At 39.2% G+C, this 11,784-nt stretch overlaps 3 protein-coding genes across 3 annotated transcripts; 2 read left to right on the top strand and 1 right to left on the bottom strand.

Annotated features, from left to right (window-relative positions):
• The first annotated feature begins 742 nt into the window (after positions 1–742).
• LOC117634277 (polygalacturonase inhibitor-like) lies at positions 743–2,040 on the top strand. Its single transcript, XM_034368310.1, has one exon. It carries the CDS (start codon positions 772–774, stop codon positions 1,873–1,875), a length of 1,104 nt encoding a protein of 367 aa, XP_034224201.1. The 5' UTR covers positions 743–771; the 3' UTR covers positions 1,876–2,040.
• A 2,494-nt stretch (positions 2,041–4,534) lies between these two features.
• On the top strand, positions 4,535–5,913 carry LOC117635793 (polygalacturonase inhibitor). The gene is made up of 2 exons (XM_034370157.1): positions 4,535–5,145; positions 5,293–5,913. The coding sequence occupies exons 1-2, from the start codon at positions 4,605–4,607 to the stop codon at positions 5,742–5,744; spliced, it is 993 nt and encodes a 330-aa protein (XP_034226048.1). The 5' UTR covers positions 4,535–4,604; the 3' UTR covers positions 5,745–5,913.
• A 32-nt stretch (positions 5,914–5,945) lies between these two features.
• On the bottom strand, positions 5,946–9,037 carry LOC117635794 (protein ABHD18). The gene is made up of 5 exons (XM_034370158.1): positions 8,260–9,037; positions 7,543–7,627; positions 7,267–7,436; positions 6,758–7,032; positions 5,946–6,404 (listed from the first exon to the last, which is right to left on the bottom strand). The coding sequence occupies exons 1-5, from the start codon at positions 8,633–8,635 to the stop codon at positions 6,228–6,230; spliced, it is 1,083 nt and encodes a 360-aa protein (XP_034226049.1). The 5' UTR covers positions 8,636–9,037; the 3' UTR covers positions 5,946–6,227.
• Positions 9,038–11,784: the final 2,747 nt, after the last annotated feature.

Here is an 11,784-nt window from a genome sequence, read left to right as displayed (position 1 = left end):
AAAGATAAAGATTAAACAGAAGCCCTCATCCTTGACTTGTTCCAAATTCTCATTAAAACAAAGTTAGGCAGCTAGCAAACCTAAAGTTTTTCAGATTTGGCTCATAATCACAAATATCAGTCTTGGATAGAATTAGGCCCTCTGCTTTCGGAACTCCACCTTTGGCCAACCATACCATGTTTCCCATGGATTCCACTTTTTTTTACCCTTCTTCCTCTCCTCTTGTCTCAATTTTACTTCCCCAGATTATGTTACTTGAGTGCTATAGTATATGAGACGATTGATAACATCACGTGTGATATTATGCGTACACAGCCTTTAGAAAATATGAGAGAGACTGGCTGTGAAATTAACAAAACACATAACATGTTTGAATGGGCTATGGAGCAAAGCAAGGCATGTTACTTTTGTACAATAATGGCTAGAGGTTAGAGAAGAATAAGAAGTAGAATACGAAGAATACCCCACGATGAGTATTCTGGTTGTATTGGATTTCTTTTATATGCTATACAGCTAACTTTGTACATGAATATAAACAGGAAAGATTATCCAAACGGTAAAACATAAAATGGGCAGTTCTAAGATTATAGGGATTGATTGAGATAATGAAGCAATCACACTTGAATGGCTACAGACTTCCGTGACTTGTGAGGAGTGTCTTGCATAGTCATTGGCTGATGGGTTGGATGCTCTTCAACTTTTGTGACATCCATTAAATGCCTTCTATAAGACCTCAACACCTGTCCAAACTCCAAAATCTTTGGTCAGTATATGCGCATCATCCAAAATCACATATACTTTTACTTACATGCACATGCAATACCTATAAATATCCAGCACTTTATTGGATCACAATCACATTCTCAATCCAAAACCCAAAAAATGGACCTCAAGCTCTCCACCCTCCTCTTCTTGACCCTACTCTTCTCCACCATCCTAAACCCAGCTCTCTCCGAGCTCTGCAACCCGAAAGACAAGAAAGTCCTCCTACAAATCAAGAAAGCTTTCAACAACCCCTACGTCTTGTCCTCATGGAACCCGGAGACAGACTGCTGTGACTGGTACTCTGTCACCTGTGACTCCACCACAAACCGCGTCAACTCCCTCACCCTCTTCTCCGGCGGACTCTCCGGTCAAATTCCGACCCAAGTCGGTGACTTGCCGTATCTTGAAACACTTGAGTTTCACAAGCAACCCAATCTTACCGGACCAATCCAACCCTCCATTACCAAGCTTAAGCGCCTCAAGGAGCTGCGCCTCAGCTGGACCAACATCTCCGGCTCTGTCCCTGACTTCCTCAGCCAACTCAAAAACCTCACCTTTCTTGAACTCTCATTCAATAACCTCACGGGCTCCATCCCCAGCTCGCTTTCTCAGCTTCCAAACCTAGACGCTCTTCATCTAGACCGTAACAAGCTCACAGGTCATATTCCGAAGTCATTCGGAGAATTCCATGGCAGTGTTCCAGACCTCTATCTCTCTCACAACCAGCTCTCAGGCACCATACCAACCTCATTAGCCAAACTGGACTTCAGCACCATAGACTTCTCCAGGAACAAGCTCGAAGGCGATGCATCCATGATCTTTGGATTGAACAAGACTACCCAGATTGTGGATCTGTCGAGGAACTTGCTGGAATTTAATCTATCAAAGGTGGAGTTTTCCAAGAGCTTGACTTCGTTGGATCTCAACCATAACAAGATCACAGGCAGTATTCCGGTGGGGCTGACCCAAGTGGATTTGCAGTTCCTGAACGTGAGCTACAACAGGTTGTGTGGTCAGATTCCAGTGGGTGGGAAGTTGCAGAGCTTCGATTCCTCAACATATATCCATAACCAGTGCTTGTGCGGTGCTCCACTCCCAAGCTGCAAGTAATTCCGGCGGCGATGGAATGTTTGGCCAGCAATCACTTTGCAGTTATATAGGTATTTGATAAAATAAGGGCTTCATGCAATAGCCACCAGTGCTAGACAGGTTACAGCTTTGTGTAACCAAGCAGTAATGAATTAATAAGATTAGTTTTGTGCATTATGCCAACAATTCACTTGCTCAAATAGGAAACATAGAAAACTTTTCCAGTGTAAAGCCAACAGTTGCATGCTTTAATACTCCCTCACAGAATGCCACAACAGCAGAGTGTGGAGAGAGAAAAAGGAAGGGTTGCAACAGGTGTAAGGTGCAGTGATCCAATCATTGCAGCATGCACCCCTCCTAGATTCCACAGAATATTTTGGGCAAGCCCCACTGAAAGCTATGTCCAAGTTGGCCCAATGGTCAAGAAGTCCAATTTTCTCCGATATGACGATTTTCATAATGAGGGGATATGTTTAGGGGTGTGTTGAAAGTTCAATCTGGCCATCCAATAATAGCTCTGCAATTAATCTAATAGCATTTAAAGAGCCCTCATATGAAGGCATGATTTGCCCTTCCGGAACCTTTAGTATGATATCATGTTAATTCTATGTAATAAAGTGTTTCATTTGTTTAATGTTAGAAAATTTGCAAAACACAGAATAACTGCCTTTCGGTGGAAAAAATAAAGAACCACTTCAAATAGAACATTTTAATTAGTTTATGTGAGTGGTCACAAAAATGTAGTGCTTAAGGATCTGAAACTTGATTCGGGTTCGGCAGTACTAGAAGTAATTCTTGGGTGAGATCGCGACATAGGACAGCCCTATACTAGAATTTCTCTAGCACTAGAATGTGGCTTGGACAGTGAATTTAGCACATTACATTGAATTTGCCAATTGGCTTGGGCAGCAGCAGCTCTCTGGCCTCAGACTGACCATGAAGAAATAAAAATGTAGCATCTATCTAGGGTTTAGAGGTCAACAATACATCATAAAGCTGACATAGATCACCAATTTCAACTCATATATATAAACAAAGACATAAAATTCTCCCAACAATCATAGATAGAAACCAATTCAAATTTTGAAATGCAGTGATGCATAGGATATAACTTTAACCAAGCAAAGCATAATACGATGACTTTGTCCCCATTAACAATTTGGAATTACAATATATTATTAAATGCATGCTTTGTTTATTTAATGTAGTATGGGTATAATTGAAAAACTATACAAAACTTTATTTTCTACTCCTACTCAAAACAAATATGGAAAAGAAAATAAAGTAATGCGGCCCATTACTAGGTGTGAAATTTTATCACAAAAAATCTCGGTGATATTAGTAGTGGAACCATTCATTATATCTTGTTTTTTATTTAGTCAAGTTTCCGATGTGGGACTTATATTCTTCAACATGCTCAAGTTAGCTGAATTGTCAAGAGCTCTATTTTTCCTGATACTTGACAAAACTGAACAGCGGTTTTAGAATCACATTCTACCTCAAGGATAGTGTTCATGAACAATTGTTTTTGTTCTTCTTTAATTTGAAAGTCTGAAAAAGGATTGTTAAAGGATTTTCATAAAGAAGAAGATGATGGAGTCATTGAATAAATGCATGATTTATTAGAAAAATTATGCAAGAGAAAAGCATACATGGATTAGGCTAGTTGACCAGGATTAAAAAATTATTAATTTTTACAACATGATATCATATAAAATGACCCTATTGTTGTGATGGTGTTGTACAAATTGAGTAGAATTGAACATGGTTATATATGAATAAACTCGACGACGGAAACCCGCCGCATAAGAAGGTCGACCTATCCCGAACAAGCATAATGTCCTTTTGAATTTGTGAGACCAGTAGATCCTTGGGCTGAAAACAGAAGCAAAGGATCCCCCGACATGATAATGCTTACTCATCATCATAGTCAAGTCAAACTACAAACTAAACAAGCAAATACCATTGACTTTCCACACGTTTGTTCCCGCCATCAATTCAGCAGTTGAGGAAGACAACTTGGTGAAGCTCAATGTGGTGGAGGGTTATCTGAGATTTAGAGAGATACAATCAGTTGAATTAGCTTTCAAAGTCACCTTCATTTGCCAGATCTCAGCACACAATAAATAAACAAGGAGAGAGCCTTCATTTTTGACTTTTTGAAGTTCTCAGCACAACAAAGTTATGTAGCTAGCAAACCTAAAGTTTTCTAGATTTGGCTCCTCACAGTCACAAATATCAGTCTCGTTTAGATATAGGTCCTCAGCTTTGGCACTCCACCTCCCCCCTTGGCCATCCAAACCATGTTCCCATGGATTCCACTTTCTTTACCCTTCTTCCTCTCGTCTCAATTTTACTTTTCTCAAATAATCCAGATTATGTTGTATTTTCTTAACCGTAATGATATATAAGTGAATTAACAACATCATGTGATAATATTACGCTCACGTCGAGAATTTACTGCACATTATGAAAGCAGCCTTTAGCAACTGAGAGAGACTGGCTATTGAATTGCCAAATATATATCATGTTTGACTGGACTACATGGAGCAAAGCATGTTACTTTTGTGATATATATCCATTAAATGCCTCGAATAAGACCTTCACCACCTGTGCAAACTCCAAAATCTTTCGTCATTATATCCATCATCCAAAATCACAAACACTTTCACTTATATGCGCATGCAATACCTATATATATCCAACTCTTCGTTGAGTCGCAATCACATTTCTTATCCAAAACCCACAAAATGGACGTCAAGTTCTCCACCCTCCTCTGCTTGACCCTACTCTTCTCCACCATCCTAAACCCAGCGCTCTCCGAGCTCTGCAACCCTGAAGACAAGAAAGTTCTCCTACAAATCAAGAAAGCCTTCAACGACCCCTACGTCTTGACCTCATGGAAGCCAGAGACAGACTGCTGTGACTGGTACTGTGTCACCTGTGACTCCACCACAAACCGCATCAACTCCCTCACCATCTTCTCTGGCCAAGTCTCCGGTCAAATTCCGACCCAAGTCGGTGACTTGCCATATCTTGAAACACTTGAGTTTCACAAGCAACCGAATCTTACCGGACCAATCCAACCCTCCATTGCCAAGCTTAAGCGCCTCAAGGAGCTGCGCCTCAGCTGGACTAACATCTCAGGCTCTGTACCTGACTTCCTCAGCCAACTCAAGAACCTCACCTTTCTTGACCTCTCATTCAGTAACCTCACAGGCTCCATCCCCAGCTCGCTTTCTCAGCTTCCCAACCTCAACGCTCTTCATCTAGACCGTAACAAGCTCACAGGTCTGTTCTTCCTTGATGTATCTCTTTCTACCAAGTGCCCAGAAAGAAAGATACAACTTTGTTCAAAATTTTAATATAATTTATCTTGATACCGATAGTTAATATTTTCCGTTAATTTCCATAGTTAATACCCTTGCTTGCTTACAGGTCATATTCCGAAGTCATTTGGAGAATTCCATGGCAGTGTTCCAGAGCTCTATCTCTCCCACAACCAGCTCTCAGGCAACATACCAACCTCATTAGCCAAACTGGACTTCAACCGCATAGACTTCTCCCGCAACAAGCTCGAAGGTGATGCATCCATGATCTTTGGACTGAACAAGACAACCCAGATTGTGGATCTGTCGAGGAACTTGCTGGAATTTAATCTGTCAAATGTGGAATTTTCCAAGAGCTTGACTTCGTTGGATCTTAACCATAACAAGATCACAGGCGGTATTCCAGTGGGGCTGACCCAAGTGGATTTGCAGTTCCTGAACGTGAGCTACAACAGGTTGTGTGGTCAGATTCCAGTGGGCGGGAAGTTGCAGAGCTTCGACTCCTCGACTTATTTCCATAACCGCTGCTTGTGTGGTGCTCCACTCCCAAGCTGCAAATAATTCCCGCGGCTATGGAAAATTTGGGCAACAATTTCATTGACACTAGGCGGTTATATAGGTGTTTGATAAACTTGGGGCTTCAGGCAAATAAGCAACCAGTGCTACAGCCTACAGCTTTGTGTAACCAATAAGAAAGGAATTAATAAGATTTGCTTTGTGCATTTTGCCACCATATAATGAATAAAATACGAACGAGTAAACTTATGCCAACAAATCATTGCTCAAAATGAAAATAGAACAACTTTGCCAGTAAATGTTGTCTATACAATGTTAGGTACCTCGCAAATGAGAATACAACAGGAAATGGATGATATGAGAATACATCAGGAAATGGGTATTTCATGAAAGCGCCCCCTTTTCCCCATTCTTTTTGGGGGTGTTCCAGATGTCAGCTGTATCTAGTTTTTTACAAGTTTGGTGTGAATTAGAGCTGAAGATTACCATATCAGAATCAGTACAGGGCCTTCACATGTCATGCCAATGTCACAATGGAGACTCCTTCCATTGCAATCTGTCAAGTCCATCCACAATGGCCCTGCGGAACTCATCGTTGTGGAGAAGGAAAGATGAAACATGGCCACCAGTGACCCATCTTACTTCTGAACCTGGCCAAGCTTTTTGCAGCTCCAGCACAGAGTGTTTTGGAATGTACCCATCATCCTAAAACATGAAAACAGTTGAAGGAAAAAACTTGTAAAGCTAAGCAAGACACAAAAACCAGCAAACTAAAGAAAATCTGTGAAATTATTGCACACTACAGAGATCACTTATTATCAACAGTGAAATACAGAGGCCAGTTTATCTCCAACATCAAAATTTAGATGGAAAAGAACTTTGAACACTAGAAGCCTATTAAGTAATGCAGAACCTCCACATTCCACAATGACTTACATGGGAGGACAAAGAGAAACAGGAATAAGGCTTCAAAAGCAGGAAGTGGTTCCTACTAAGAAATGGGGAAAAGGTAGCCTGATTTGATAAATACTGAAATCAGAAATCTGACAAATACTTACAGTAGCAGAAACAAATATCACAGCATTGGGACTCTTTGGAATCGGAAAGCGCGTGACATCTGTGAGAGACAGAACATTGCGCATCCTTTCTCTCACCTCCTCAAGAGTCATTACAGCCTTCTGCACTGCAAGATCCTCTCTCAGTGCCTCCCAAGCAGTGGCATGCTTTAATATTCCCTCACAGAATGCCACAACAGCAGAGTGCGGAGAGAGAAAAGGAAGGGTTGCAACAGGTGTAGGGTGCAGTGATCCAACCATTGCAGCATGTACTCCTCCTAGATTCCACAGAATATTTTGGGCCAAAAGAAGATTAATTAAATTGTGTGTAGTGTTCCACTGCCAGGGGAAAACTCATTTGATTTATTTCAAAGGAATGAACGAATGCATTCATTTATAGCAGGTATAAACTAAATAAACGAGTTTAAATTTAAAACAATTTAAACCAACGAAAGATAGGAACCAGTTGTTCTGACACTTCAGCTATAGAAAGAGATCTAGTTGATCCTTACCCATACTAAGTCCACAAACACCCATTTTTCCGAACCCTGCCTCAGAGTCTAACCAATGCAAGAGACTGCGAGCTTCCTCAATGGTTGCCTTTCCTAACAAAAGCAAGTCACTCACACACAATAGTTTTGCCCCATGCTGCATCACAGGACGTCTTTGTCCATAGAAAGGGCTGCAATAACATATCTACCTTAATAGAAAAGCTGGAAACTACGCATAGTAATCATGTAGAACTCTGATTTCAATTAGAAAAAGTGTCAGACTGTGCAGTTTGATACCTCTCGAGCACCATGGTTGCAATGTTTTCCTTCAATAATGGTCCACCAAGACGCAACCTTCTTTCAAATGTATGGTCCCCTGTTCCTGCAAAAAAGAAATTACAAATTGTAACCCCAAAGGCTATAAAGTAATTCCATGAAGTGCTACTGTAAAGGAATTCTATTAGCTTGTATTTCCGGGGCTTCTCTATTAGGTTGAATGCAGAAGGACCAGGTCATACCAAAAAGTAATAAGTCATTTATCACAGATTATTCTGAAGATATTTGAACAGATATATAGTCATCCAAGAAGTCCCTCCCGACGTTCTCAACATTACCACCCAAAGAAGAACTAATTACATTTCCCAATCAATCATATAGTTTCCAGCAATGGCATACTTGATATAAACAAAACAATTACATTCTGCAACCATATTCATCAATCTTTCGAGGAAAACAAGAACAGTTCCAAACATGGTTTCCCAAAACTGGTTAGCACTTTATACTAAATATTACTCTTTGAAAACAGTACACAAGTAGAACAAAGTCCTACTTGAATTGTACCCATTTTAAAATAAATAAACAAATCATACCAACAGTTCAAATTTTCTAGCAATTGATTTCTAAATTCTAAAATTTCAATGCTCAACAAATGAAACAGTGAAATCACCCAATGAAATGATTTGCTATACTTCAATCTTAGTTTATTGCACAGATAAATAGAAAACCAGACAATACCTGCAAGATGAACCACACAGGCCATTTTCTGAGGGGGCACGGATTTTGGGGCGAGAAATGCAACTCTTGCACTGTGACTCTCAGGAGGCAATGCACTAAGAAGCTGCTCATCACAAGGTGTCCTGAAAACCCCTTCTCTAAGAGTAGCTGTCTGGCTCTCCCAAACTGTTTTCCAATTGGGTTGGATAACAGTGGGAGGCCAATTCTGACCTGCAACTTCTGGGAACAGCTGCTTGATCATTCTCTCAAGCAACTCAAGCTTTGTACCTCCCCACCCTCTTGAAAAAAATTGTGGGCTTATCTTTGTTCTGTGCATGAATGCACCATATACATGGTCCAATACATAGTGGAGCATTCCAAGATTCACTGTCACCATATTTGAGAGATCCCCAAAAATTCAAACACCAAAATTTTCCCAAAAAGATTTTTTTATTAATCAATTTGAACTAAACCGAAATGGTAATATTTGCAAATTCACTTTCTATAGCTCAAAATCTCATATGGGCCGATAAGAACCCAGAATCCTAAGTGTTGAGAAAAATTAGAATTTGGAAACTCTCTCATATAAAAATCATGATTTCGGATGAACAGATTAGAAATTACTTAACCAGAATAAGAAAATTTTGAATCTTAGAGAAAGCGCTAAACCTAGAGGATTATAAATCAATAGGCATTCATAATCCAAAAATCAAGGAGAAGACGTGAAGATGAAATTGGTGAGACCAAAGAGACGATAGGAGACGAAGGTAGAGAGAGAGAGAGAGAGAGAGAGAGAGGGAAGAGATCTACCAAACGAAAACAAGCGAACAACAAAAACTATGGGCTGAGAATAGACCTGTCATTGACACGGTGGATTGGGTCCACGTGCCAACTCATGCTTTATCCATTCTTATTAGTTTATTTTGTGCTGCTTTCGATGATTCTAATAATGACTTTCTTTTTCTTTTTCCTTTTAAATTTAAAAAACTTAGGATAGCTTGGGGTATATTCCCTTGCTTGTTTTCTGTTCCTTTGTGAAGCTTTGGCTTGGTTGGAAACTTGGAAGTGTTGGGGCAAAGAAGTGAATTGGGAATGGGTCTAAATTAGGAGGCACATTTGAAGTGCCTAGATAGGATATGGGAGTGGCAATTCGTTTTAATGGGTCATGTTATTTTGTGTTTGTGTGGAAACCTAGTTAATTTTAACTTTATTCGTATATAATTGTATCATGTTCGGATTGGCCCTTATTTTATATGAATAGAAAATTAGACGCTAAATTTCCCTTATATCTTAATCAATATTCATATTTATACATGTGTGTTTGAATAGGATAATAAGTTGTCCCATGTTGAAAGATTATCACTTCTCATCTCACTACACTTTGATTGTGCCTTAAACTTGCTAAAAAGGATGGGTTTACTTCAAATTTCTCATTGTTTTGCTCTTTATCCTTCTCCAATAATACATTCTCCAATAAAAACGAACTTAATCCTAAATACTAAGTATCAAAATAATAAAGAAATAATTCCATAATTATACCATTTACTCATAAAATACATATTGAAAATAGGAAAATGAATCATATGTTTCATATAATAATAGTTGAACGTGTTTGTCATCTCAACAGAGAGTTACTCATGTATGGTTTTAAGAGCATTTCCACCAGTTAGGTCCTTGCCATTGTAAGGGGAGCCTTAGGGCAGCTACTATTCATGTGAATAGTGGCTGCCTAGCCCCTTCTAGCAAAGTGTGTTTCCAGTAGTTTAGGCTTGCCATGGCAAATACTATTCATTTTTTTGTTTTTTTCACAACTTTGTTTACTTAAACAATTAATTTGGATAATATTTTCGGATAAGATTTTTGGGTTCCTACGTGTCAATACTATTCATATCGGATAAGATTTTCGGTTTCAAATTTCAGATAAATTTCAGATAAATTTCAAATTTCAGATACATTTCAAAATTCAAATTTCAGATAAATTCAAAATGTCAAATTTCAGATACATTTCGAAATTCAAATTTCAGATAAATTTCAAATTTCAAATTTCAAATTTCAGATAAGATTTTCACCCTCTAAGATTGCGCCGCGTGTCATATCTATATGTGTACATTTTTCTATAAAACCAGAGGTTCAGCTCATACCTCCCACACCAGTTCTTCTCTACATTTCCATTTCTCATATTTTAAATTTCATTCTCCATTCTCAATGGCAGACATGCAAGAGGTTTTGGAGAGGCAAGAGCGAGAAACTAGAGAAAGAATGCGTAGACGAGCTGCAAGCAAAAGGGCGCAGAGAGAACTAGATGAGCAACTTGGCATAGCAGTTGCTTTGCTGGAGGAAGAAAACCAGGGTCGCCGTGGTTCACGAGAAGGCCGTCGCCCAAATGTGGACAGACATAGACATTCTCGGGGTAAGAATCTTATGGAAGATTATTTTATCCCACAATCTCTGTACTCTGATGTTCATTTTCGAGGGAGATATAGAATGCAACCCCATTTGTTCAATAAAGTCATGCATGATATTTGCAATTATGATGAATACTTTGTTCAAAAGAGAAATTGTGCTGGAAATTTGGGACTTCTTCCAGAGCAGAAGTTCACAGCTGTGATACGAATGTTGGCGTATGGGTCATCTACTGATCAGGTGGATGAGATTGCCCGGATGGGGAAGTCCACTGTTTTGGAGAGCTTGGTGTGATTTTGTGATGCAGTGGAAACTCTGTATACCAGAGACTACCTACGCAGACCTACGCCCAGGGAAACTCTGTATACCAGAAACTCTGTTTTTCAATGTTTTGTTCGCGTACATACTCCCTTTCTTTGCGTACATACTTCCTTTCTTTTGCATATTCTAGTTGAATAGCCATATCGTGCTCTTGTTGTTTCAAGTCCATTTCAATTCTCATGGCTTGGTGCTTTGAAAGTTCCTCCAAAAATTTAGATGCATTCTTGCTAGAATTACTCCCTCTCTTCGCCTTCGCCGCCTTCCTCCCAATAGGCCTTGGCTCCTTTTCAATGGGTGAGTCTTGACTCATCCGGGAATCCATAGGTGAATCCGATGCCGGCGTCTCATGAAGTGGAGTCTCGTTCAAGACTACCGTCGGACCGGTTTGAATAATTTGGAATCTCTTACAAGTCTTCACCACCTCCCAACAATGGGTATGGTTGAAACTTTTTTTCCCTTGCCCAGTAGCACCAAACCACATTTGTGCTTGCATAATCTATAAAAAAAAAAATTAAATGGAAATGCAAGAAACTTTATAAAATATTGGCAATGCAACATGTAAAAAAAAAAAATAATGCAAATTCAATAAATTTTAAAAAAATGCAACATGTATAAAAAAAAAAAAAACTAGAGACATATTAACAAAATATATAAATTGCAAGAAACATTTAAATAAAAATTAATATGACATAGAAATTAATAGAAGGAAAATGACAAATAATTTACCTCACTGCTAAGGTTTTCTCCGCTTCGATGGTTGTCCATCGCTTTTGCTAAGGCATTTCTCCATTTCGCCAACTCTTTATTAAGAACTTTCCACAT

The sequence above is a fragment of the Prunus dulcis genome, chromosome 7 (assembly GCF_902201215.1).
Source record: "Prunus dulcis chromosome 7, ALMONDv2, whole genome shotgun sequence".
NCBI classification, from domain to species: domain Eukaryota; kingdom Viridiplantae; phylum Streptophyta; class Magnoliopsida; order Rosales; family Rosaceae; genus Prunus; species Prunus dulcis.
The sequence above is the reverse complement of the archived record's forward strand: the minus strand, read 5'-3'. Positions and strand labels throughout refer to the sequence as shown.

Coding starts and splice junctions, on each gene's coding strand:
- LOC117634277 (XM_034368310.1), top strand. CDS start 772: ATGCGCATCATCCAAAATCACATATACTTTTACTTACATGCACATGCA.
- LOC117635793 (XM_034370157.1), top strand. CDS start 4,605: ATGGACGTCAAGTTCTCCACCCTCCTCTGCTTGACCCTACTCTTCTCC. Junction 5,146..5,292: donor AGACCGTAACAAGCTCACAG/GTCTGTTCTTCC, acceptor GCTTGCTTACAG/GTCATATTCCGAAGTCATTT.
- LOC117635794 (XM_034370158.1), bottom strand. CDS start 8,635: ATGGTGACAGTGAATCTTGGAATGCTCCACTATGTATTGGACCATGTA. Junction 7,628..8,259: donor CTGTGTGGTTCATCTTGCAG/GTATTGTCTGGT, acceptor TCTTTTTTGCAG/GAACAGGGGACCATACATTT. Junction 6,405..6,757: donor TGATATTTGTTTCTGCTACT/GTAAGTATTTGT, acceptor TTCATGTTTTAG/GATGATGGGTACATTCCAAA.